Consider the following 26,496-nt stretch of genomic DNA (forward strand, 5'->3'; position numbering starts at 1 on the left):
TAAGTGTATAGTTTTTTATCTGATTAGGTCACGCGAGTGCGTCGTTGAAAACCTAGTTTATATTGTCTCGTAGATGTTTGTAGAAGTTAAAGTCTGGTTTGAAGTATGATTTATCGAGTTTAACTGTTCAAACTGATATTTATTTCGTTTTTTGATATTCTATACCGCCAAGTTTGGCGCTGTTCTGGGTCTCGTTTTATTTATGCGTCTGGTTGTTTTACTTATGCCGGTTTTACTTATGCCGGTTTTGGCGCGGAATCTACCGCTGACTCCCCCTCGCGCCGAACATCCGGCTTGGGGAATCTTATTATTGAATATCTATGATCTTTCTGTATACATATATATCCGATGGTTTTACATGTTGGTTTTTACTTCTGCCTCACTGCTTAAAGCAGGTCTTGTTTTCTCTAAGTCACGGAGCAACCCACTCAAGGGTTATCTTATGGATATGTTTTCAATATCGGTATTGGTCTTTGACTCTTTCGAGTACGTTAAGTTTTGTCGGAGTTTAAACTCCAATGCCTTTTTCGGCGTTCACTTGCAATTTGGTTTCGTCTCACTGGCCACTGGCTGGGCTCTGAGATATAGTATGTATGTCGGAACTACTTATTCATCAATATCAGACCTCTTTTGATTGTTTATCATGTCCAAAAATGTCGCCTCTGAGATCGGAATTATCTCTGAGTTTCAATTATTGCCGCATTTAGCAGGCTTTTGTTATCCAAGTCTCAATCGGTGCCATTTCTGCAAGGTCCTCATAGTGTTATTCGTCTCAATCTTCAGGTTTATTTATCTGATTCTGAAGTCTTTTATTACTGTTTATGGCTATCAAGTCTCGCCTGTGAAGGCGGAGCAATGTCTGAGTTTAAACAAGTGCCACTTTCGGCATTTAGTCTGATTATCATTGTTATTTTTTGTTTTATTTCTAGGCATGGCCTCCGGCCCATTGCCTTCTTCTGTTAATATTCGGTTGGGGTTTATGTTATACTTCTTAGGTAATATCTTTGTCCGCTTTCGAAGCGTCGTAGTTTTTGTCTGGGTTTGGTTGTACGTGTCTGAGTTTCTATAGTTGCCATTTTCGGCACTCGTATTCGGTCTCAGTTTCAATTATTGCTTATTTCCGCACATATATTAGTCTTGCTCCCCCTCGCAGCGAATACAGCTCGGAGGGTCGGACTTATGACATATTTTCTGTTATACTATATAGTATTTTTATGTTGTTTAAGTGCTTATGTGATTTACTTGGTGGTTATTTTTCTTTTTCGTAAGCAGATCACTTTCTCGTTCTCGGAGATTGGTATACACTGGGTTTATTTATATTCCTTTCTTTCTTTGACTGAGTCGCGCGGCGCGTCGGCAAGTTTTCTGTATTTATGAAGCAAAGCTTATGTTATAGTTTAGACGTCTGCTGAGGTTTTCGGCCTTGTACAGATTCTGTCTCGATCTCACTCAGCCTGCTGGGCATTTTATATGTTTTATTCGCAAATATTATTACATCATCAACCCATCCGGCCATATTCTGGACCGTCGCAGGGGATGTTTGAATATAAGTGCGTGAGCCTGGCTTTCGCCATTCTCGTATGGAGTGTCTGAGTCCAAATGTGGATGCACGTGATATGCCGCTGGTGCCGTTTTCGGGCAGGGCGCGTACACGGTGCGGGGATGTGTGGCAAGCGAGGAGAGAGCAAATCGATGAAGGGCAGATATATGCGAGCTTGAGCGCGGAGCTCATAACCACTTGGGAATCACGCTCAGATGGGGGGAAGCCGCCGATTGCGCTTCTAGTCGATTCTCGACTACTTTTATACTAAACAGAATTATATACATTTCTAGGAGACTTCTCCTTAATGAATAATAGGGTTTCCGCAGTATAGGGCTTGGTTTGCCATCGAAGCTCCGGCAGGAGCCTCTATTTATTCTCGGAGCTTACGCGCAGTCACTACTGCAGGATCTCAAATCCAATAGTCTGGAGAGAGGTGTGGGTATCTGCATGGTTGGCACATCGTCCTCGGTGAATGGCTCGAGATGCTGTGGGAGCTCGTGAGATGGCGTGCTAACTGCGTACGCGTGAGGTTTAAAGACGCTCGAAGGTGGTCGACGCGACGTAGCGAATGACGACAATATTTGCAGGATAAGCCGCCGTATAAACGCAGCTGGGCAGACTTGCGCTAGTCCTTTTTCGATGAGCGATAGAAGCAGGACACGGCAGAAAGTCGGGCCCTGTCACTGGGCTATCGTGGGCTTACACTGTGTGGCGCTAGATGCTAGTCTATGGTTGGGCTTCGACGCGTGGGTACGCACATGTAGACACATGTACTTACTACGTGCGCATCTGAGTGCTCAGATGAAGGATGTAGGCGATCAGCGGGCTAGCTCATCGTTAGCGAACAGTTGTGTTCCCAAGCTCAAGCTTACTGGGTATCAGGTGGGGGTGGTAGGTCTACAGGTTGCAGGGACCAATTTGCATCGCAGCAGTCATACATACAGCCGTGGTGACGAAATATAAGAACCTCACAGTTCTTCCTCCGTGAGACCCTCTATGACCTGCCCAAGTGGGGATCGTCGCCAAGCAACGAGCGCATTGCAACGGCGCGCTGCACACTCGGGAATTACTCGGACCAGCGCACTCAACTGACCCGACCCACGCTCTCCGTCTATCGCGACGATGAGATGAGGTTGAAGCCAGAGATAGGGGTATTAGGAAGCCACTTGACGATCGACGACGTGAGAAACGCGGGTGCAGTTGGGGACATTAATGCGCTTGTCGAAATTCGGCTGCTCGTCCGCGGACTCTGATCTCGTTCGAATCCTCTCTGCCAGTGCGAGTCGGACGGTCACTCGGTGTGGCTCGGTGGAACGCTCACACAACCTCTGGGCTCTGGACGGCGATCTGTGCAAGTGACTCCGGGGCGAGTACGTTTGTGCGGCAGGGACAGTCGGGCAACTCAGCATCCAAAGAAGGTGTGTGTTTGGGCGTGTGTTGGGTTGAACGTGAGGAGAGCAGTGGCAGTGGGAACGCTGGGAAGAACGGCCGAGGAGGTGAGCACGGCTGTTCCACTAGGTTATTCACGCTTTCTCAGAGGCTTGTACCAAAGACCACAGATCAATAACGAACACAAAACCCGCTGCGGACGACGCGACTCGTCGCCATTCCAAGCGCATACAACCACTCGTATCATAAACACGCCACCATGAGCGCCGAGGCGCCGCCACCAGCCCCAGCACCGACAGCATCTGCATCTGCGCCGACCCCACCCCCAGGGCTGCGCGACGCCCTGCTCGATGCGCTCAAAGACCTCCCGGGCAGGCGCACGCTCCACCTGCACGTCCTCGTCTCTGCGCCGAAGCGGAACGCGTCCCTCTTCCCGTTCGTGCACCCGCGCCCGCGCGTGTATGCGCAGGAGATCCTCGTGCTGCTCTCGGAGCACTCGGAGGGCTCGACGGAGAAGGAGGCGGACGACAAGCCAGACGCACAGCCGACTCAACCTGAACCTGGCGCTTCTCAAACTCAGACTGAGACGCACGCACACGCCCCCGACACGCCCTCGCACCCACCACGCAACCTCGTGAGCGCGATCTCCGCAACACTTTTCCACCTCCCGCACACGTCCTCGGCGCTGCTCTACGTGTCCAAAGTCGACTCGACGGGGCACGGCGACGTGCGGCCCGCGCCGACGCGCGCGCTCGTGTGCGCGTTCCTCGCGTTCTACGCGTCCCCACGCACGCGCCCCGCGCCTGTCGCCGGCACGCGGCGGCTGTGGGTACATGTGTTTGCGCGCGCGCAGGGGCAGTATTTGTTTCCGAATTCGGCGGAGTGGACGGGGAAGAGGGTGAGGGATGGGACGGGGCTTTGTAAGTGGTGGAGGGGCGTGTGTGGGGAGGTTGCGAAGGGGGTGAGGGGAGAGGGTGCGGGTGGTGAGGAGAAAGGGAAGTCGGTGAGGTTGTGGTATCTTCTGCCGGGGATGACGGACGTCGAGGCGGCGCATTCGCTCGGTGTGGTTGGGGAGGCGAACGATCCTGATCCTGTTCAGTGGGTGTACGGGAACCCGTACGGAGAGACGGAGCTCGCGTACCCATGCTCGGTGTCCCATGCGTCAGTGGCGGGTGTGACTGCGACAGCAACTACAGAAGATACAGACGCCTCTGGGTCCTCCTCGGGACCCGCAAAGTGGCCGCACCTGGGCTACCTCATTCCGTCTTTTGACGACGACCCCAAGTCGCGCTTCCTCGATGAGCTCGCGTACACGACTGACGCAGACGGCGTGCGCTCGCCCGAGCGCAAGCGGCCGCGCCTTGCGAGCGATCTTGTGCCCATTGATCCGCCAGAGGGGAGCCACAAGCCGACGTCTAAGCGGGGCGGCAAGCCCGTTTCGAAGCGGCAGGACGGCGGCGCGGAGAAGGAGAAGGAGAAGGACGACAAGGAGCGCGGGCTCGGCGAGTTGGGGCGCGTCTCGCTCGCGGAGTTCTGGGAGCGGATGGCGTTCCGGCAGGAGTGCATCTCGGGCACGGTCACTGGTTTCTTCGTTATGCTTGTCGATGCGCCGCCGCTACCGCACGCTCAAACACAAGGGCAGGAGGCAGACCCGGCGGCTGCGAACCCCGGGGAGGTGTCCGCGCAACTGGCAAAGCGGGTGCTAGCGAGTCTGACGAGCGCGCACGAGTTTTCGAGCCCTGCGAGGGGCGCGCGGAGTACGCGGATATTGGAGGCTTCGATACGCGGGTTGTGCGAGGGGCTTTCGAGCGCGTCTGGGCATGCTAATGGCAAGGTGGATGCTGGCATGACAGGCGGCGAGGAGGTTCAGTCGGCGGCGGCGGAGGACCCAAAGACGCCACCGCGACGAGTTAGGGAGCTAGATGTTGCGGCAGAGAACGCGTCTCCGGGCGGGCTGGTGGCGGAACCGGTGACGTCGCTCGAGACGTATTATAGGTATATTTACGGGGAGCGGCGGGTAGAGAATGCGCCTCTTGGAACTGGCAAGGGCGGAGGAGCCGGCGGGCAGCAGGAGGTGAGGGTGCTTTCTGTGAGACGAAAGAAGAAGAAGGCTAGTTAGATGGCGGATCATTGTATGAGTATCGGCGAGGCTTGGGCAGATACAGTGTACTTGCAATGGGAGGATAGGGGCGTGTATGTGCAAATGGGGGGCTCAAGATGATGCCGCGGATGAAATTGAGGAATGGGAAATTCAAACGCTGAAAGTAGAGATGGTAGCTCAGATCTGGAGATCGGGTTGGTGGAGATGGTGGGGTGGTGTGTTGATTGGATGTGGATATGGCGATAATGAAAGGGTGGCATGATTGGTTGTGGGAGAGGGGTGTGTGGTTGCCAGAGTTGTTGCGAGGGGGTTGCGAGGGATATCTTGGCGACGGACACGCGGACACCTGGTGTGTCTCGGGATAGGGATGATACGGTGGTTGGGGGTAGTCGTGATTGGGGACGGATATCGAGTATTGGTTGATGTCATGAGAGTATAATGATAGTGTATGGGAATGTATTGAATGCTAGTTCTGATGGAGGTCAGTTGCCAACACTCGACCTTCCTCGGCTCCGTCCCCGGCCTCTTGCTGCCAAGCGAACCATCCCACCCTCTGAGAGATATCTATTATCAACCTGTCCTTCTCTTTTTCTGCCGCCACCACCACCAGCCTAGTGTCACTAATACTAGTCCTAGTCAAATGTCCGTTCCACAGAGCCTGCCCAGCTTTGCACAGGCATTCTCCACCCGCTCCCTCGGCCCAATCGACTCCAACAACGCCCTGCCCCCCATACAACAACCCGCAGACGCCCGTTCCCGCTCTCCCTCGCGCATGAACAACCACTCCAGATCCCCCATGAACAACCCCGGCCCGCCCTCCCACCTCCACGCTCGCACCCATTCCTCCCACGCACACCTCGCAGTCCCCTCCCCCTCCTCCAGTCGTCCACATTCCATCTCCCGTCCCGCCAGCCAGGAGAAGCGGCCCCGTGAGGAAGAGGATGACGATGGCCCCAGGTTCGTTTCTCTTTTCTGCCATCTCGTTTCGCTACTCATGTCCATATCTCTCCCTCTTCACTTTTCAACACAATGTTTGCTACACATGCCATTTGCCACCCACGTCATAGATCAATACGGGTAAAACAGGAGGACAACTCAGACGACGACAACGACGACGACTCGCCCCGCTCCCGTCCTCTCCCTCTTCCCCATGGTGGTCGCGGCAGCCAGCCCGGTGCCTCGCAACCCTCTCCAAAACGACGACGCGTTACCGTCAGTGGTTCATCCCCCTTCGCCCCCTTCCCCGCCACCAATACATCCGGCCCGGCCCTACCCCCACCCCCTGCGTTGCCATCCCACCACCAGCAGGCGGCAACACACACCACTACCCACGCACAGGCCGCTCAACACGCACACCATGCCTCGCAACAGCATATCCAGCATTCCCACCATCTCCACCCGCTTTCCTATGCGTCGGATAAGGGCCCCCTGTCCCCTGCCACCCACGCCTTTGCGAAGCAGGCCCTGCCCAGCATATCACATAGGCGAGGTAGCATCGATACGCTCGTGAATCCTCCCGACGAACGAGATAGCGAACGCGAAAGAGATAGAGATAGAGATAACAGGGATCGCGAACGCGAACGCGAAACAGACCGCATGCGCCCCAGCCCTCAGAACCACCCCATCCGGCGTGTACCGACACTCAACACCGCGAGCACCAGCAGCATCGGCGGACGCCCTCCGAGTCCTCTGCCGCCCCACATGATCGTCCCCTCCCAGCAGTCCCTGGTCGACAGCAGCAACAGCAGCCCGCACGCGCACCACGCGCATCATCCGCACCATGCCGCTCAGCACCCGCCATCTACGACCGCGTCTGGATCAGGGCCCGGCTCCGGCTCCGGATCGGCGCCTGGTAGCGCAGGCACGGGTGCGCAGTCGCCCTTGGCGATGACGCCCGCGTCGACGTCCTTTGCGAAACGCCGTGCGGCGCAGGGCGGGCGGAAAAGAAAGCCTGCCGATATCCTGATTTCACCACGCGATGCGGAGCCCGGGCTTGCACCCTCGATTCAAAGTGCGCCACCTATCCCTGCGCTGCTTGCCGATGGCGGGCGCGGAGGCGGGAGGGGGCACATGGGCATGGGCATGGGTATGGGCTTTGGCGGTATGGGGTCCGTGGCGCTGCCCAGGTTGCCGCCTGCGTTGGCGAATGCGCATTCGGGCCAGGGAAAGCGGATCGCGGGCGCTGTGCCGCCGACGCCGACGCGGTTCACACTCGCGAGGGGTCCTGGTCCTGGGCCCGGGACGGCGGGCGCGACACATTCAACTGCGGGGCCGAGCACGTCCCATACAAAAAACAACGAAGCTCACGGTGCCACCGCCCCCGCCACCTCCAAAGACGGCAACGGCGGCGCACCCGTAGTCGTGGCGCCCCCGCGTTCCCCGCCGACAGCGAGCGTGCCGATCTCGCGCGTGCCGCCTACACCGAGCGCGTTCCAGGTCGCGCACAATCTGTCCAACTCGGCGCTGCATCCGCCGCTGACCGCGCACGTGTCGACGTTCCCCGCGGGCGTGCACCAGCGGCTTGGTGTGCCGAGCCTTGCGACGATGCGGAGCCCGCTGCCGGGTTTCGGTGGTCGCGGTGCTGCTGGGCAGGTGCAGGGACGCGGGCATGAAAGGGCGCAGACGCAAGGCGGAGTACAGGGTGGAGTGCAAGGGGCGGCACAGAGTAAGGCGGCGTTCCTTGCGCCGTTCGAGGCGGTGTATGATGTGCTTGTGGAGGCGAGGCAGCTGAGGCATGCGATTGAGCAAACACCGCGCGGTGCTCAGAGCGGTGGTGGTGTCAGCGACGAAGTGCTCGAGAGGCGGATCGCGGAGGCGGTGGAGAGGCGGCTTGCGGGTGTGCGAGGCGAGGTTGGTGGGTTGCGGAGAAAGGTGGAGGAGCTCGAGGAGGCGCTGTGGCGGTCGAGGACGGCGCCGGGGACTGGGGAGGCTGCGAACGGACTTGGGTATGGGCAGGGGCATGGCTTTGGGCATGTGAGGACACAGTCGAGCTCGCTCTCGAATCTCGCGGCTGTTGCTGCTTCCGCGGGTGCTTCGCAGGTTCAGGCTCAGGCGCCGAATCAACATCAAGTGCAGAATCAGGCGCCAAATCCGGCACATAATCAAGTGCAAGCGCAGTCGTCGGTGTCACCGCAGATCCGGCTGTCGCCCTCGTCCTCGTCAAGCCCGCGCAAGGACGCAGCGAGCGCGTCGCCGAGCATGCAGACTGTTGCTCTGCGAGGCGGACGCGTGGCGTCGCCTGGAAGGGGTGGTGCGCCCGTTGCTGCTGCGCCGTCAGCACTTCCGAAGCGGAATACCGATCCTGTGCCTGCGACGACGTCGTCATCTTCCTCGTCTTCGCCGGCTCCACAGGCTGTGACGCAGCCAGCTGCGGAGGGGCCAGCGAATGTGAAGAGCGCAGACGCGTCCCCGAGGCCGCAGAGGATGTATTATCCCGCGTCGAGACCTGAGCGCGAGGAAGCGTCGGATAAGGAGAAGGAGCGGGAAAGGGAGGGGAGGAGTGGGGCTGGCGTAGGGAGGGACGGGGGTGATATGGAGGTGGACCGGGATGGTGAGCGGCGATGAAGGAGGAGTCAAAAATGAAGAAGAAGAAGAAGAAGAAGAAGAGCATGCAATGTTGGTTTTTTGCGGACGGACAGATGATGATGAATGTTTGATTTTTGCATTGTGCGCTCATGGACGTTTTGGCTGGTTGCTCTTGCTTTTATCATGTTTTTCCTTTTTCCCCTCAGTTCTCAGCGATCGCGCTATCCCTCGGTTTCGCCCTCGTCCAGTTTCGATTGCTGTTTGCTGTTGCCGTTGCCGTTCGAGGCGCTCGTCGGCCAGCACGCACGCACGCACGCACAGATCCTTGCCAGCATCGCCTACTGAATTGCATCTGCCTCACCTCAAGTCATCTTTTTTCAATGCCATATATGTTTTCTCTTCTTGCTTTGTTTCCTCCCTGTCTTTCTTTTGCTTAACGCGCTTCGTATCTCAAACTTCAATGCCTCGATCGGACCGCCTGCACACGTGTATGTACCACCCACAGTATCACTGCAAATTCTGACTCTGAGCTCCTTCAAGTTGTTGCTAGTAAGTAGCACTTTTGATGTCTCCCTCGTTTCCATCGACGTCGTTTCGCTAGTCCTCATTTCCCATTCCATATTTCCCTTTCCATTCTGCGGTAGACGGGCGATACCTTGACAAACACCCTCAATACCCCCCACTCAGTACTTAGTATCAGTACTTGCTGCGTCGAATATACCAACTCCAAATACTCCAATTTTCAAACGTTCAAGCCAAGCTTAAGTGGGAGAAGATAGCCAGAGGTCGCTAGATAGGGGCTTTAACCCGTGTTTACGTAATGCTGTGTTAAAAGTGATTTTGAAGGGCGGAGATCTCGGGTATAAGCCAGCACCTGCCTAGCCTTGTAAGTTAACTCATATTGCCTGGTGCAAATCACTACGGGCTTAGACGAGATCAAGAGTCGTACAGCGCCATGCCTAGAAGACCGTCCAAGGGACACAAGAAGAAGGCGAACGGGCCGCGCCCGGTTGACCGTAAGGCGGGGACGATCAGGAAGTGGAATACGGCGGACGATGTTGAGTTGGATGAGGAGGACCAGTGTGCGTTATCATTTTGTTTTCGTTTTTTCTTCTTTCTCGTTTGCTTGTTGTTCTAATCTTGTTTTGCCTGGGCTCTGACGGGATGCTGTGTAGTTCATGCGTCGAGAGATCGGATCCTGCTCGAGGGCGAGGAGCAAGTAGACGACGATGATGCCGAGGAGGAGGTGTTTGCGCTCAAGGGCATGGACGAGGACGATGAAGATGATGAGGACGGGGACATAGGTATGGACGTGGACGGGCTGTCGGAGGACGAGGAGGATGTGCCCGCCAAGTCCAAGTCCAAGTCCAAGGCTTCGAAAGCCGACAAGAAAGCCAAGAAGGGGAAGAAGGCCAAGGGCAAAAAAGGCGAGGACGAGGAAGACGATGAGGACGGAGAGGAGGAAGAGAGCTGGGGGCGGAACAAGGGCGCGTACTACGTCTCCAACGCCGCGGAGGTCGACTCGGAGGACGAGGAGGCGAACGAGCTTGAGGAGCAGGAGGCACGGCGGCTCCAGGCACGTACGCGGGACGCTATGGACGCGGACGACTTTGGGCTCGCGGACGGGGCGGAGGAGGATGGGGATGGGGATGCTGCCGAGGAGGATCTGTGCGTTCACTTTCCACACTGTGTGCTGTCCCCCACCGCGTGCTCATTTGGTTCCGGTGTGTTCGTAGGGATGATACTGCCGTACCTGCGGCCCCTGCACCGCTGCCTACGGACAAGCATGCGTTGTTGAGTCATCTTGCAAGGACGAACCCGGAAGCGCTGGCTCTCGTTCGCGACTGGGACGATACAGCGCGTGCCTTATGGACGACGAAGGCCAAGGTGGAAGCGTAAGTTACTCTATATTGGCCATTATGCTTCTGGCTAAAAGCTAATGTCATGCTAGGTTGGACAAGGACTCTGAGGAGGGAATCGAGTCTGGCCTTCTACACATGTACTATCGTAAGTCTTGTCTATATCTTGTCATGGTCACATCTAAGTCTCCCGCCAACCCGCAGAGGCACTCCTGACATATACCACGACCCTCGCATTCTATATCCACCTCCGCTCCTCGCCCAAGTACGCCGCCCGCCCCGAGCTGCTCTCGCGGCATCCCATCATGGGCCGCCTCCTGTCGCTCAAGCAAGCTATCCTCTCGCTCGAGAACATCGGAGTGGGTCAAGACCCAGCGGAAGACGACGACAGGTCAGACCTTGATGATGATGAATCACTGGACCTCGACGACCCAGAGGACATACACGAGCTGTACGAGGCCGGCCGTCGGCAGGGGCTCGATGACGAGGAGCTTTACGAGCTGCTCAAGGACGCCAGTGCTTTGCCAACCAAGGCGCAGAAAAAATCCAACAAGATCAAATCGATGCTGCCAGGCTCCGGCTCCGGCTCCGGCTCCGGCTCCGATTCAGACGAGGACATGGGAATGGACGCGCCGCCTCCTCCCAAAAAGAAGCGCAAGACGTCTGAAAAAGCGCTCGTCTTCGATCTCGTCGAGCCCACGCTTACTCTCTCCAAAAAATCAAAGTCAAAATCAAAAGCCGCGAACGGCGGCGTCGACGCTGTCGACACAGTCGCAGACGCGTTCGGCGAGGCGACCTTCCTTCAGGACGCGGACGCGCGCGACAAGCAGGCGCGCAAAAAGTCGCTCCGGTTCCATGTCTCGCGCATCGAAGGCGCGAGTACGCGCCGGCAGAACGCGCGCGCAGGCGCCGTCGGCGGAGACGACGATCTGCCGTACCGCGAGCGCCGCAAGGAGCGCGAGGCGAGGGAGGCCAAGGCGCTCGAGAAGAGCAAGGGCTTGCTCGGCCAGGGCGGGGACGATCTGGATGACGTTGATCCTGAGATTGCGGAGGCTGGGCGGAACGACAACGGCACCACCAATGGCAAGGGTAAGCGCAAAGGTAAAAGCGCGGAGGATGGCAGTGGCAGTGAGGACGAGCAGGGTGCCGATGGGTACTACGAGCTTGTGAAGAAGCGCTCGTCCGAGAAGAAGGCGGCGAAGAAAGACGCGTACGAAGCTGTGCTGGCTGCCACTCGGTATGTTAACGCTCTGCTTTATTTCACTTCACAGTTGCTGACAACTCCCTTCTAGTGCCGGTCTAGAGGTACAAGACGATGCAGACGGACCTCGCGGTATCACCCGCGCGATCATGAAGAACAAGGGGCTCACGCCTCGGAGGAGCAAATCCGTACGCAACCCACGTGTCAAGAAACGGCAGAAGTTCGAGCAGGCCAAGAAGCGCGTCTCGTCCCAGCGCGCAGTGTACAAGGGCGGCATCGGCGACGCAAACAACTACCAGGGCGAAAAGTCAGGCATATCCAAGGTCGTCAAAAGTGTCAAACTCGATTGAAACCATCTTCTTCGTGGTTCACACTCGCCGCACTCTACCCACATCATTCCAGCACTCATGTGCGGTTTTATCTACAGAGGTTATACATACATATGGCAACCTATAATTTCTGAAGACTGCAGTTGTCAATGCAGCCTTGTGGGATTGGAGACTTCCTACGCAATGCGCGATATACACTGTCCGATACGAGCCACAAGCTATAAGTAATACCGGGTTAAAGTGGCTTTTACAAAGAAAATAACAAACCAAACATAACGTCCTCTTGCGATAACAAACATAACGATGAACCATAAACAGTTACAATAAGGAAGCAGGAGCCATGGTCGAGAGGAAAATAGATGAGAGCAGCACAAGAAATAATCAGCAGGAGGGGGATGAAGAATCGACAATTCGTCGAGCCACTAAAAGTCAATGTACTGGAGGGAACGGGATCAGACTCGCGGCACAACAGCAAATCCATGCCCAACCGGCGACTATCTGCTTACATCCTGCAATGAGCCGTTGGGGCTATGTCGCATTGCCGCCTGATCGACGTTCATGTCGTCGGTACCGGCGCCGCCAGCGGGAACGCGGAGCGCGCGTACGGCGCTCGCCATCTCGGCAAACTCGGGACCGTGCACGGACGTGTGCTCGTACGTCTTGCGTATCTCCTGCGCGTACTCGAGGGCTTCCTCGTATGCGTAGGAATATTGCTCCAGCGCGTCGATGCAGGCGCTGACTTCGGGGCGGGCGCTCTTGGCGAGGAGCTGGCCAGCCTGGATGATGCTGACGTGCATGACGGCAGGGTCAAGTTTCTAAATTTAAGAAAGTTCGTTAAGGACGGTCAGACGGTGAGATCGGCATGCTACGTACTAAGTAGCCATTCTGGGTCAATACACCAGCCTTGTAGCGTACATTAGACATACGAACAAACAGACGAAAGATTGAGCACGACATACCAGACCTGCAATACGGAGCGCGGCGTCCAAACCCTCACTGTAGAGTTTCCGCTTCTTCGTCTCAATCTGGTTCATTTCACTTGGCGAAAGTGAATTGTCCCTGTCTCGTATCCCAACCTCGTCAACTGCAAAGAACAGTCCGGTCCACATCACGTGGTACTGAGCGTCACTGGCGCCTGTCGATGACATTCGTAAGTTATAGTGAGTCAAGACAGTAAAAAGCCATGGATATGGTTGATGTTAGGAAAGGTAAACTTACAAGCAGAAACAGCCGTGACAAAGTCCCATCTCGACTCTTGTTGTTGTGGGACACCGACTTTTCGGAGGTGACGCTTGCGCCATTCGTCCAGGTCATCCATTGTTCTGATCAAGTCTTCAAGAGGCAAACCCTCCTCCGTCGAAGGGCGGCATAGTAGGCGAGCTATGCGACGTGAAATCCGCGCAAGGTCATGGGCAGCACGGTAATAACCCTGTCAGATGTTTCAGTAAGCCTTCTAAACTGTGATGAATGTTCATGCGCACTCACCAAAAACTACACAAGGCACAAGAGCAAAAATCCGAGGATGTCAGTATCGTCGTATGGACTCAAAAAGAAGCCGTGAGATTACCTCAAGTTGTTCTCGTGGTGACGGAGCACCATCATCGGGAGAATTTGGGTCGGCGGTGTAGAAGTCGATGTCATAGTCGTCTTCGTCACTAATTCGTCCGCATATTAAGTAACAAGAGGGGATTTCCCGAGGCTCGGAAGCACGTACAGAATTGGTTTTCGACGGTAGTAGAAGGCCGAGAACGCGTCACATAAACAGGCCATCCACCATGCGAAGATCATCGTCCCACGGGCTTCAGGGTCTTGAATAGTGGCCATCACGGACTTGTGATTAATCTAAGCAGCACGCGAGTTAAACTAGCGTCTTTTGTTCTTGTCGAATAAAGCAAGAACGAACCTGGAGTCCTAATAAATTTCGTATGCCGCTAGTGAGCCAGAAACCATGGAAACCTGTCAAGAGTCAGCGAAGACGGACAGAACGTGACGAAACTATGAATACCGACCAGGTTCTTTATCAGGTTTTTCTAGAAAATGATTGTATCAGCTGACGCCACACATACAAAACCATGACGCTCACGGCATTGGAGAGGCTCGATGAGGAGCGAAATGACGACGTGGTCGTTGTGGGGAATCCGATGAACTTTGAGTGCCTCGGCAAGTTCACGAACACGGTCGAGGAGCGCCTTGGCTATTCGGCTTTGCCCGCCGTTGCGACTTCGATCGGCAACAAGCAGAGGGTGCTCCGAAAACTTGGCACCCCAAGCCAACACAGTAGCTACCAACGCTGGATGGAGAGGATCTGTGCGGAAAGGTACGAACGACTTGGACACGAGGTTCAGCCGATTTCGAAATTGCAGCGGGTTGAGCAGCGGTATGCGAGTGTGAACGATCTGGAAGTAGACTTCCACTAAGTCGAGCGCGAACCTGACACCGATCGCGGGAGTGAAAGCACACGATTAGCACCAAAACGCAAATGAAGACATCGATAAGGGAAATGAAAAGAAGGCTGTAGATGTACTTAGCACCAGTTAGGAAGGAGAGTATACGGTTCGACGCACATGTGAGGCTATTCCATCTCTTACATAATGATTTGCTTCAAGTAAATGAAAGATCCACTTACTCTGCTCTGAACGTCTCATCATCGAGTTTGGGGGCCTCATCGCCCCAATCGGCATAGAGGGCCGGTCTTGACTTGACAGCGCTGTATATATTACCAGGCTCACTGATGAGGCGTGTAAGGACCAGTCAAAGTTTGATGAAACAACCGACCTTGGTGAATCTGGCGGGGAAAACAGGTACACAAGTAGCTGCGCTGATGTCGTATTCATCGAGACACCGGGTATGGCACCCGGGCGAAGATTTCCCCATGAGAAGTTGAAGCTGGCTTTGGCATATGGTGGACTGCCGTTATCCACGGGTGACGAGCTGGAAGAACATTAATGAATCAGACTTTCATTTGCGGAAGATACCGAGTTATGAACGGACTGAGACGAGACGGAGGACAAGGACGGGCTAAGTGACAAAGTGAAATCAGCTCATTGCACTCGAAATAGGAGGTGCAGAGGTACCGCCGGTACGAGCGGCGAAGAACGCTCGCAGGTAGCTAGGTACTTACCTAGCGGTTACGGACAAATTCCTGGGTCGTCTTGCGGCGGTAGCCCGCTTCTTTTCGCTAGTAGCCTGCTGCACGTAATGGCTAGAAGCGGATGGATGAGTCTAACATGTTACACATCAACTGGAGATGCTCGCTTACGTGCAGGGATAATTCTTGGACAGACAGTGCTGATGACGCTGTCAGAACCTGGTAGTGACATCAGAGGTGACAGCAGCTTACCTGACACTAAGGAGATAGGAAGCAAGAGTTGGGTGTAATTCACATCAAGAAGTATCGAGCGCTCAAGGCAAGGCTGCCTACCTTGTCCTGGCCTGCAATTCTATTGCATTTCACTTTGCGCGAACTGGACAAGAAATATTGGAAGATGCGTCAGAGGCTAAGTAGTACATTAGACGCACCGACATGCATCACAAGCGGTGTTTTGTTTCCGTGGAGGAGGGAGAGTCTTTGCGAGCTCATGGATCTGGTTCTGTACCGACTGCGTCGGGAGGACGAGATCTGTGCGGGTGTGAGATGGGTTGTTGCGTGGAGGGTTGCGTGAGATGAGATATGGACCTGGCTGTGAGGAAAATGAATGCCCCGCGTCATGGCGTATTCCGTTCCCGTTGTGCATAGCTTTGTTGAATGAAGGATGGTATTAAGATGGATGAGCAGGGAGGAGGGAAGGAGACGGCGTCGGTCGAGCGCATCTCATGTTACCTGTTTCTACTTATAATAAATAGCGTCTATCTATCAATTGCACTTTACCACATCCCCCTTCATCTCAATTGCGCCACCACAAATACAAACAACGCGCCCCGGCTCCGAAAGTCACACCCCTGCCCGCAATTTTACCTTGTGGTCCTCCACTCCCAGTCACACAAACTCATCCACAGTCATGGTCAAGGTCGAAATCGTCGAGGAGCGCGACAGCCAGGCTGGCTCTCCCTACTCCTCTGCCGCCCCTTCCCGCACCAACTCCTCAGAGTCCCTTTCCTCCGTTGCCTCAGACCTCTCAGCGGACGAGACCTTGTATGACCGCCTAACTGCGCTCGTGGACATTGTACCCCCCACCACTCGCCAGAAAATCTCAAACAAATTCTCCTCGGCAGCCTCCTTCTTTAAGAAGAGCGGCAAGCTCATGGGCAACGTCGTCTGGGTCGTCACCACCTCCACCCTCCTCGTCGGCCTTCCCTTGGCCCTCATTCTCGAGGACGAGGCTAAAATTGTCGCCCAGGAGCAGGAGATGCTCGCCCAGCAACAGGGTGCACAGCAGGTTCGTACTTAGTTTATCCTTCCCTCCGTTGCTTCTCGACGATGATCCGGCTGTTGCTCACTGCTACTGTCTCCCTTCCGCTGGGTGTCTAGATGCTCGCCCCAAGTTCCCAGCCGGGCCAGTCCCAACAGAAGGGAATTGTGCCGCCCGGCTTCTAAGAACACGCACCGCATCTTTGACGCCACATTCACGTCACTCTGCTGCTACGCCGGTTATCCGGCCACACGCACAAGTCAGCGTTATTACACTCGTATCCGTTATGCTCTGCCTATACACACATATGGACTGCAAAAAACCCTCTCGCGCTCCGCAGCATCTCCGCAATTTCAGACGTTATAGACAGCTCCTTATATTTACTCACGAATCGTATTTCGCGTCTTATCGTGCACATGCATGCTAGTATAATAATACACACAACACCTCACTCAGCATTTTTGCCAATCCTCCCGCCTTCGGATCGCCCATGTGCTGAATGTGAGCGCCACTACTCGACAGTCATGCCCGGACATGAATGGAAGACGCCCACATTGAATTGCGGGATGAGCTACTTGACAACGAGGTTACATTAACTTTGTACTAAGTCGATGTAGAACAAGAAAAGAGCTCTAGGTAATGAATGTGGCGCCCGGCAAAAGAGTTCTTTCTGATGTAACCTTTTTTGCCTTGTCTAGTTGTGGTGGCGGGAAAGCATCGTAGCTAAACACGTCAACTCTCGTCCCGACTAGGCCGCAGTTGCTCGACCATCGGGGAACACCACCGGGCGAGTGAAGTTGTCCCTATTCATACACGTTTGATAAGTAACGACTTGTCAAGGCGACTATGTCATAGGATTACTCACGCAGAGCGATGTCTTCTCAGATAGGTGATTGCGTGTTGCTCGATCGCATCAGGCGCCACGCCGAAGGCGTCCCAATCTCCGGCCACCTCGCTGTCAGAGATATATCTCCGCTCAACTTCGTCGGGAGAAAGCGCAGGCCACCACACGTTCTGCGCCGCCTTGGCGAGGGCCATGGCGACGGGTTTGGGCAACGTGGGGGTGCCCGAAGGCGGGTTGTAGGTAACGGACGAGACAAGATCGAGGAGGTACTCGTAGGTCATGGTCCGAGGGCCCGGAAGAGAATAGGTACCGGGCATTGATGGCGTTCCCATGAGATTGGCGAGCGCCTGAGCGACGTCCATAACCTACAGCGCGGAGCCACAAGTCCATTCAGGAAAAAGGTACAGATGAGAAAAATCTCCGGGACTTTACATGAACGGGACGAATCTTGGTTTCGCCGTGGTTAAGCTTCCACCAAATAGGCCAGTCTGCAACGCGGGACATTTAGTACTCCTGGACATCGTGTAGGCGAGATAGGTCTAAACGCACTGGACATATTATTGAAGAACTTATCTTCGTGACCGTACATAGCCGCGGGCCGGATGATCGTGGCATTAGGGAAAGCTGCTTTCACGCGCTCTTCACCCTCGGCTTTCGAACGGTAGAATGCCGACTTGGAAGACGATGAAGCGTTGAGGTGCGAAACATGCACGAGGCGTTGGACGCCAACTTCAGCGGCAATCTTGGCTATTCTCTCCGCACCCTTGACATGAACGTCATCGTATTTGAAGTTCCTACAGGCGGCCGGTTGATGAATTCATAACGCTCAAGAAAATAAGGAAATCCAGAACGTACTTGGTCTCGTAATCCCGACCAACGAGGTTGTAGACAATATCCGAATGCCTCAGACACTCAGCAATTTGATCATCGTTCCGAAGGTCCCATTCCTGCAATACAACAAGACCAAAAGGTCAACCAGCTAATCTCCACTTAGACTCCAACGACGGGAAACGGGGTACCTACCATCGAGACGATCTGGCCGAGGTCTCCCATGGGCTTGAGATGCCTCTTGGTATCTTCCTCACGGTAAGGTACTACAACCTGGGTTCCCTGCCGCGCTATATGCCCGCAAAAGTCAGCATTCAGTGAGCAACCGCGTGCAGTACAAAAGTCCAATTGTATATGCAACAAACCACATACCAAGCTTGGAAATCATATATCTGGCCAGAAAGCCGGTAGACCCAAAGACGGTGACGACATGGCCAGAGACAGCACTGTAACCTGGTGTGCCCTGCGAGACGATGGGTTTGCGGTCGGGGAGGGTGACAAGGTCGTGCAGAGCGCGCTAGAAACGTGGTAGAAGTCTGAGCAAGGTTCCAGACCAGGATCTCGAGTGTGGCAGCATACCTTGCGCTGGTTAACGACGGCGCGCTGCGCGGCCAACACACGCGACGACGCGAGCATGATACGGGATGGGGAGTGGTGGTAGGTGTTGTTGGCTGCAGCGACAAGCAAGGAAGCGGAATTATGTCCGGAAAGTTCCGGCTAATGCCAACTGTATCGCTGCCGAACTCGCATCTTGCAAAAAGCCCCTCTCTCAACCTTCCGCACGTTCTTCTTCATCGCAGGTAGTTGATCTTATTTGCTGCCCGACATGGTTCAGGGAAAGACAAAGGGCTTGCAGACTAAGACTGCGTCCTCGAGACAAACCAAGAAAGCAGCTGAGACGAAGAAAGGCAAGCGCTACATCCCACCCAAGAAGGCCGCCCTGGTCAAGCAGGCCACGATGCGCCAGGTATGCCCCACACCGATGCTCGCAATCGTCCTGCTTCTCACCCAGGAACTCGTAGTCTTTGACTGCTAAAATCAGCAAGTCCATTGAGCAGCAGATGGTCTCTGCCGCATCGCCGGGAAAACTTACAATTATGAAGGGCGCATCGGATGCATCGTAAGTTCGCTGCCTCTTACATGCATCAGGTCTAAATTTGACTTCTCGCGTTGTCAGCCAAAGCTCTAAAGCTGGATCTTCGGGTAAAAAATCAGGAAAATAGGCGACTTAATGCCTGTATTTCGAACATCAGGCCCAGGACCCGTGTCGTCTGACGGACTGGCCCATTTCTCCCTGTACAATGGGTGGACTACCTTCGACAAGTTGGTCGATCATCATCGCTGAGATGAACTACGTAGCTTCATGCTACTCAACCGCTTGGGTAGTTCTCCGGCTTCGCGACAACCACCCTTTACCCAACCAAGAAATTTGTACAAGCCGGCAAGGTGTGATTTATGTACGTGCACGTATGAGTGGAGTATGGATTATGTTCTCGTAGCGGCCAAAAAATGCAAAGGATGTGCAGATACCGTGGATATGAGTGAGATAAGCATGCGGGTGAGAGTGTCTGTATTGTGGGACGTGACATCAATGCAAACGGACGATAAAACCTCTGGGGAACGTGAAAGCATGTGAAAGACGGATGATGCGGGCAGGTACCAATTCGTAAGAGATAGTCGTGACAGCACAAGCTAGTGGAATCGAGGGGGTGCATGCAATGCACGAGAGTAAATGTTCGAGTCCGCCAAACACGTATCATACAAAGCAGAACTTGGATGCAGAGTGAAGATATATGACGAAACTATGGGTGTGTGGCAAGTGTCCTAAAAAGACGTTCAATGTTTTTCGAGGTTCTCAGGTCTGAATGCGCCGAGAGCTTGGAAGATGGTATGCTTGATCCTCAAGAGCGCATCGTGATCCTCCCGGGATATGATGTCTGGGTGGCGGTTGATGTAGTGCATGGTCTTCGTGAGAGCGTCATCAACCTCCTCGAGTGGTGGCTCCTCGTCGCCATGTGTTAGCTTAGGAAGAGCGCACGGTTCACCATAAGCAATGCCAGGCGAATCAGAGGTGTCGAACGATGAATGGAGGGCGACGGGGACTACAAGTTTTCCCTCGTTGTGATGAGACGAGAGGCTGGAATCAGCGACGTTGGTTTCTATACCTGAGCTGAGAGTATGTTGATGTCCCTGAAGCACATCGACGTCGTGTTCATAGTATGCGTGCGAAACTGTCCCTTGAGGCATGGAAGAATGCACGGATGACACGGAGCTGTCGACCTCGGCACGAGAAACATCAGATTGTCGCCAAGTCTGTGGAAGAGTCATAGAAAGTTCGCTGTTGCCATTGTTAGCATGTAAGCTGCCGCCATCGTGGAGAGACGCGGTCGAATCCATGTCGTCGTCGTCAGCGCCATCAACCATAGTAGATGATCCATTGGAGTTGGCATATCCGGCTCGCGACTCGAAGGCCGGGTTCAGCGGAGAAAGGACAGTAACCCTCTTGGGGTCTTGACCTGCCCATACACCCTTTTTGATATTGTGTCGATGCTTGAAGTTCTCGACCCACCCAGAGCTAGCTTTGAAACGCTCCTCTGGTATCTGGAGGTTCTGCGCGATCTCCTTCGCTTTATTACGTATAGACGCGTCGGTCAACAGGGTACGCTGCTTAGACATTTGCTGAAGCCAGGTGACGAGCTCGCCCTCGACTTCGGGAAATTTCGAAGGCCTGTGCAATGACAAAGTGGGTCGACTGAGTACAGCATGGTATGCTGAGAAATAGGGGCTTCACCTTTGCTTTGATGCGCGCATGTCCTCGGAGTCGGGTAGATTCATCCACTTAGCCTTCTGCTTGAGGATCTTGCTAATCGTGCTGCGTTCAACCCCATAATGTGCCGCTATATCTTCCTGTCTGGCGTTTGGATTATCTCTGTGATAAATGCAAATGTTCTTGCGGTCGACGTTGTACAGTCGCTGCTTGCGTGGCTTGGCAGTGGAACGAGGAGCAACGAGCCCACCAGGGGTCGTTGGTAAAGGATATGCAGTATATGTATGCGAATTATGTGCCGACCCAGAGGATGAAATCGAGGTCAATGCCGACACGGTAGAGGACGGCGAGGTCGAACGTGGATTAGTTGAATTAGAATTAGAACGTGAATGCGAGGGGTAGTAACCCAGAGGAGAGTTTGAAGTCATGTTAAACGTGGCCATGTATTGAGGCGAGGGAAGCGAGGGCTGCGATGTACCGGACACCATGTTTTGATGGACAGGCTCGCCACCAGCATGGCTCGGCGTCTGAGGACGAGACAATATCTTCAAGGCGGAAGGGTAATAGAGGGGCTAGCGCTTCGCGTGAGAGGGTTTTCGAAATCGTTACACGGCACACTTACATCATCGCCGTTTGTCGTGTGCTGATCGCTGTGTAGATTCCTCTGCATTCCATTGAGCGCTGACCTAGCGCGCGTGTTCATGCGGCGGGGCACGGCTCTGGCTGGACCTATGCTGCCTGGAATCTGCTGCGAGAGCATCATAGTGTTCTCATTGGATGGGCCGGTTGGGGAATGAGGGAAACTGGCGTGATGCGCGTGCTGTTGCGGTGTATAAGAGGTAGAACCTGGAGGCGAGTTGTAAGCCCGATCTAAGGCGTGGCCCGGGACTGAGTAGGCGGGCGACAAGGGCCCCGAGGAGGATACACTTCGCAGGCTGGTCTGCGACCAAGGACTAGATGAAGACAACAGGTGTGATTGTCAGTGGTGAACTACGGGTGAAGCGCACATGCTCGGCTTCAGACGCGTACATGGATCCCTGCACATCAGCGTAATGTTCAGTATGTTCCATTAAGACGTTGCTACCATCTGGGGTGGTGACCGAGTACAAGGAGGAGGGGAAGGTTGTGGCTAAAGAGAGCCAAGGAGCTTATATAGGACGGGCACAGAATTTGTAGCCAGAAACTGGCATCGAAGCGAAGCAAGGTTACCTCTGTACTATTACGCCCTTGAAGCGCCCGCCTCTTTACTTCCCTTTTCCTTTCCGGGACCCGGCTGCCCTTGTCTTCCTCGTCCCCCTTCGTGGCTCTCCGAGCTCATGTCGTACAAATGACGCTCTACCCATTGTCGCTATCCTGTCGAGTGTCTTGTTTTCCTCGGCGGACTCGTCGCAACGGCGTTGTAAATCGGTACACTCGCTCGCAATTGGCACAGCACCGACTCGGCGATCCACTTCTGATCTCATTGGCTCGTTGAAACATTCTCCTGAATATAATATACCGTTTACGAAACTGACAGCGTTTTATTATAATTTGATAGCCTGCCAACCCACATGTTTGCGGCTCCTAAAACATTGGTTCCTCAACTCAAATGAAGCGACTATCCAAGATGTAGTAACTCACGGGCATCGGCTCCCTCTATTGTTTGATCTCCGACGACCTCACCGCGCCGTACCGTCTATCTATCAACTCGATCTTCTGGAAGAGAGAACATGATGCTAATAATATGACTGTATCACTGCATCATCGTTCTCTCTGACATCTTGGGGAGCGAGCTGACTTCACCCAAGCCTACTCCTGACTAGTCTCTGCAGCGCAACATGTCGTGCTTCGACTCTGACCGAGCCAAGCTTACGGTCACCACCTGGTGCCTCGGAAATAATCTCCACTTGAGGGTCCATAGTTGATGCTAGGCTTGTCTATCGATGGAGCCACAGGCAACGTGTCTGATGGAACATGCGCAGTCGGTTCCTCTCAGCCGCTGTTGTATACTATTAGCACAGCTACCAACTTACCTCTCCTGACAATCTTACCCAGTTTATAGTGCCTCGGAACCCCTTTATTGCAAGACTACTATCGATCCTGAGCTGTTGTAGGTTCCGCTCACTCGGCATTGGCGGTGCCTACTCGACGGCGTAGAGATAAAACGTTTGACGACCGTCATGGGCTGTCTGGATGTCTTCCGCTTATGGACACGGAACTTGCTGGTCAGATGGTACCAACAGGGTCTAGCCTGGGATTTTTCCTACTTCCATATCGTCAGACAACGATCGCCGGAGTATATGCCTCTCCGATCTTGATGAATCCGTGTTTGCTGCGAGTACCCCCAGTGCTCATGCATCCAATAGCGTGTCAAGCCACAATGGCACTACTTATTAGGAAGCATAAAAGGCTTCCCGCCTTATTGGAGTTCCGGAATTCACGAACCTACCACTTCTGGGTCGTCGAAGATCCTGCTAAACCGACGCCATGGCTCACTACGTTGTTCCTTTGCCTCGTTCGTTAGGTCTATCTTAACTTTCCAACATGCTGAATTATCTTCCTCCCGCTATTCTCACCTTATTCTCACCGAGATGAATAGTTGATCGTGGATCGCCTGAAAATGGAGGGTCGGAGCCAGCGCTGACGGACGCTGTCCATTCGTCCTGAGTGACCCAACAAAGAAATATCTCAAGGGCACCCTGAACTACCACAAACCCTAGTCTTCTAGTCTGCTTCTCGCTTGTGACCACTTTCTCTTTCGTAATCGAACCTATATGCGATGACTCATGACAGAGGTCAGGTGTTGAATGGATGAGCGACAGTGCGGAACCTTCAAGTTGCTCTTCTTATCAGAGTTTGACTTTTGTACATGCCATGCAACTGTACTGCAGCATTGGCAGAGAAGGGGATGGCGAAGTCTACTTACGCCCGCTGACTACCCTTATCGTGCTGCTGGACCTGATTTTTTTCGGAGGGGTTACCACCCGGCGACGCCGCCGTCACGGCGTGGCTTGAGCTGCCTGACCGTCAACACGTTGCAACCACGTGAAGTGTAAGCGTCCAAACCACACTGCCCCTGTTAAAAATGACTGTAAAATGTTCGGGTCTTGCTCAGCATATTTATCCGCGATACCCGCTCCTTAAAGATAGTAGCAAGGTCATAAACCTTGTGTAAATTGAACTCCATCGACCTTCTTCAAAGTTCATTCTAAGTCGATTTCCTTTTTAGGGAGCATTACGTAATCGAATCTACCTTCGCGGACGTTGAACTGAGGTTGGACTTCGAGTCACTTTCCCACTCGTTTTACGGACCGCGACGCGGGCTTGCTCGGACTGCTGCTTGTAAATATGAACCAGGGAATGTCACTAAATCGACGCTTAGCAGTCACTAAACGCTCTCTCGATGTAACCAATGAGCGTTTGAGCACTAAGCGCCCATTACAGCACAAAGTGCAAGGCGGTCCCGTGCGTCAAAGTCACGCGTCTGACTCACCAACGACAAAGATCCGGAACAGACCAGAACAGACCTCGGTGCTTTCGGGTTGACTCGGAGGAGCAGGTTAGATAAAAGTGCTATGTTTCATCTCCTGACATTACTCCACACACCTCACTTAACTCTTCCCAATCGCAAATCGACTACCACAATGTCCCTGCTCGCTGTTTCCAGCGCTAGGACGCTAACGCGCGCAATCCCCAGCATTATCGTGCGTAGCACAACCCCATGCATAATTAGCCCCTGTCAAGCACCCTTCCGGCACCTGCTTCATACTGGAGCTGCACAAAACAATTCGCTCAAGAGGAAGCAGGCCAACGAAGGCGCAGCGCAGGGGGTAGAAGGCATTCATCGCCGTAAGTACTTTCTTCCACATCTACGTAGTCACGCGCTAACAACAAGTAGACGATGGTCCCGCAACCAAGGCGTTAACAAACGCAGACGCGGTCAGCACCGTGCCTTCGACAACGATCCAAGGTGACTGGGTGCTTTTCCACCCGGTCTATACGCCTGAGGAGATGAAGGCGGTCGATGTGCGTTCGCCTCGCATTTCATTTGTGTACCTCCTGCTTATCTAGTAATACCCATGGTGTAGGTTCTTCACCGTGATGCAAAGACGCTCTCGGATAAATTTGCCTCCAGTTTGGTTCGGCTTGCACGGTGAGCACGGTCTCGTACGGCGATCTTGAGACAGCTCGGATTAACGTGTGGATATCACTCAGATGGGGCTTTGACTTCGTCTCGGGATACAAACATAAACCTATCCCACCTAATCACGACATGTCCCTTGAGGAACTTCAAAAGGGCGGATACGTGCTCACAGAACGCGCATGGCTCAGTGTTCGTCACCCCAATACCACATGAAAACCAAAGTGTTGTAACCTGATGACGCATTTAGCGAATCCTATTCTTAGAATCAATCGCAGGCGTGCCAGGAATGGTGGCAGCGATGCTTCGTCACCTTGGTAGCCTGCGGCTGATGGTGAGCGGCACTGGGTCTCTGACAAACGCGTTTGCTTACGCGCATGGCAGAGGAGAGACTCAGGATGGATTCACACGCTACTCGAAGAGGCCGAGAACGAGAGAATGCATCTGATGTATGTTGATCTCCCAACCGTGACATTTAGAGAAATGTTAATGTTTGGCAGGACATTCATGACGCTGAAGCAACCATCGTTATTCTTCCGAGCACTAGTGCTTGGTGCACAAGGCGTCTTCTTCAACGTCTTTTGTGAGTCATTGATGCATTCGCGTCATCGATTAACCTCGATTCATCATGTTTGAATTCCAGTCCTTTCCTACATGATCTCACCGCGCATTTGCCATCGCTTCGTTGGCTATCTCGAGGAGGAAGCCGTTGTGACCTAGTACGCGCTGAAGTTACATGCGATATATCGCTACTCACTTCCATCAAGCACTAGATGCATAGAGGAGATAGAGGCAGGAAGGCTGCCAGCATGGTCGAACATGCCGGCTCCCGAGATTGCCAAGGACTACTGGCGCTTGCACCCAGAAGCTAACCTATTGGACGTAATATACGCGGTTAGATCCGATGAATCAACACATCGATTCGTCAACCATAGCCTCGCCAACCTTGACGCCCCAACCGACGTGAACCCATTTGCCTTCCGTGAGCCAGACATGCATGTGAAGGGCAAAAAGTTAGGGTGAGCTTTCCCTTGCTACTACTCGTTTTCCGCCGGCTGATCTATCTCGCAGATTCGAACGTTCTGAAGCAGAAAAATACGTTCAAGAATCTCGTGAACTCTTAGAACGCGGTAGACGCCAGTGATTTCCTCGAACTTTCTCTAGATATTTGCTAGATCTTTATGTTTATCTATACGTACCTATGGTCTAGTGCTTAGAACTTGTACATGTCGGCACTTTGAATGCCTTAATCCCCACTCCGCTGTAGTATAGTCCCGACGTCATAGATCTGGACAATGAATAAAGTCAGGACAACAAGACTTTTAGTTCCGTCGGACTCAGTACATTACTATAATTGTATGCTCATGGATCTTCGTTGATCGAGGAAATATTACAGTATTGGCCGGGACCAATCACGCCATAGAGAGAAGGGAACCACAGACTGGGGTTAGGGGTTGTTGTGACCTAATGACATCTCGCGGATCGGTTCCAGGGGACAGTCGAATGCGCCCCTCTTCGACAGGCGGGACTGAGTTCCCTGAGCCTCCTCCTGAGCCCCCAAGGCCTTCTTCACCTTTACACCCCCATTTCACTCATCTTTATTCACATCAAACCAGATGTCTGCATCGCAGGCGAGCGTAA

At 53.9% G+C, this 26,496-nt stretch overlaps 7 protein-coding genes across 7 annotated transcripts; 5 read left to right on the forward strand and 2 right to left on the reverse strand.

Moving 5' to 3' along the window:
- The first annotated feature begins 2,797 nt into the window (after positions 1-2,797).
- CONPUDRAFT_82059 (uncharacterized protein) lies at positions 2,798-5,112 on the forward strand. The gene is made up of 2 exons (XM_007770207.1): positions 2,798-3,039; positions 3,096-5,112. Exon 2 carries the CDS (start codon positions 3,192-3,194, stop codon positions 5,049-5,051), a length of 1,860 nt encoding a protein of 619 aa, XP_007768397.1. The 5' UTR covers positions 2,798-3,039; positions 3,096-3,191; the 3' UTR covers positions 5,052-5,112.
- Positions 5,113-5,673: 561 nt separating this feature from the next.
- Positions 5,674-8,597, forward strand: CONPUDRAFT_153484 (uncharacterized protein; the record flags this gene model as incomplete). The annotated part of the gene is made up of 2 exons (XM_007770208.1): positions 5,674-5,990; positions 6,101-8,597. The coding sequence occupies 2 exons, from the start codon at positions 5,674-5,676 to the stop codon at positions 8,595-8,597; spliced, it is 2,814 nt and encodes a 937-aa protein (XP_007768398.1).
- A 984-nt stretch (positions 8,598-9,581) lies between these two features.
- Positions 9,582-15,739, reverse strand: CONPUDRAFT_123745 (uncharacterized protein). The gene is made up of 24 exons (XM_007770209.1): positions 15,624-15,739; positions 15,467-15,566; positions 15,369-15,411; positions 15,207-15,244; positions 15,069-15,149; positions 14,939-14,965; positions 14,723-14,878; positions 14,574-14,675; positions 14,031-14,377; positions 13,957-13,977; positions 13,851-13,903; positions 13,662-13,789; positions 13,515-13,602; positions 13,433-13,438; positions 13,166-13,376; positions 12,907-13,082; positions 12,821-12,850; positions 12,454-12,762; positions 11,710-12,384; positions 10,622-11,654; positions 10,510-10,565; positions 10,295-10,453; positions 9,734-10,226; positions 9,582-9,640 (listed from the first exon to the last, which is right to left on the reverse strand). The coding sequence occupies exons 1-19, from the start codon at positions 15,679-15,681 to the stop codon at positions 12,370-12,372; spliced, it is 1,989 nt and encodes a 662-aa protein (XP_007768399.1). The 5' UTR covers positions 15,682-15,739; the 3' UTR covers positions 9,582-9,640; positions 9,734-10,226; positions 10,295-10,453; positions 10,510-10,565; positions 10,622-11,654; positions 11,710-12,369.
- Positions 15,740-15,913: 174 nt separating this feature from the next.
- CONPUDRAFT_82062 (mitochondrial import translocase subunit Tom22) lies at positions 15,914-16,796 on the forward strand. The gene is made up of 2 exons (XM_007770210.1): positions 15,914-16,323; positions 16,416-16,796. Exons 1-2 carry the CDS (start codon positions 15,946-15,948, stop codon positions 16,479-16,481), a joined length of 444 nt encoding a protein of 147 aa, XP_007768400.1. The 5' UTR covers positions 15,914-15,945; the 3' UTR covers positions 16,482-16,796.
- A 61-nt stretch (positions 16,797-16,857) lies between these two features.
- Positions 16,858-18,634, reverse strand: CONPUDRAFT_103992 (NAD(P)-binding protein). The gene is made up of 8 exons (XM_007770211.1): positions 18,548-18,634; positions 18,341-18,485; positions 18,164-18,258; positions 17,996-18,087; positions 17,690-17,934; positions 17,573-17,628; positions 17,162-17,505; positions 16,858-17,099 (listed from the first exon to the last, which is right to left on the reverse strand). Exons 1-8 carry the CDS (start codon positions 18,602-18,604, stop codon positions 17,045-17,047), a joined length of 1,089 nt encoding a protein of 362 aa, XP_007768401.1. The 5' UTR covers positions 18,605-18,634; the 3' UTR covers positions 16,858-17,044.
- Positions 18,635-18,794: 160 nt separating this feature from the next.
- CONPUDRAFT_153489 (uncharacterized protein) lies at positions 18,795-19,092 on the forward strand (the record flags this gene model as incomplete). The annotated part of the gene is made up of 2 exons (XM_007770212.1): positions 18,795-18,935; positions 18,991-19,092. The coding sequence occupies 2 exons, from the start codon at positions 18,795-18,797 to the stop codon at positions 19,090-19,092; spliced, it is 243 nt and encodes an 80-aa protein (XP_007768402.1).
- Positions 19,093-24,358: 5,266 nt separating this feature from the next.
- On the forward strand, positions 24,359-25,999 carry CONPUDRAFT_90018 (alternative oxidase; the record flags this gene model as incomplete). Its single annotated transcript, XM_007770213.1, has 10 exons — positions 24,359-24,563; positions 24,613-24,740; positions 24,803-24,867; positions 24,930-25,047; positions 25,106-25,189; positions 25,240-25,304; positions 25,356-25,438; positions 25,499-25,574; positions 25,623-25,874; positions 25,927-25,999. 10 exons carry the CDS (start codon positions 24,359-24,361, stop codon positions 25,997-25,999), a joined length of 1,149 nt encoding a protein of 382 aa, XP_007768403.1.
- Positions 26,000-26,496: the final 497 nt, after the last annotated feature.

Source organism: Coniophora puteana (genome assembly GCF_000271625.1).
Source record: "Coniophora puteana RWD-64-598 SS2 unplaced genomic scaffold CONPUscaffold_6, whole genome shotgun sequence".
NCBI classification, from domain to species: domain Eukaryota; kingdom Fungi; phylum Basidiomycota; class Agaricomycetes; order Boletales; family Coniophoraceae; genus Coniophora; species Coniophora puteana.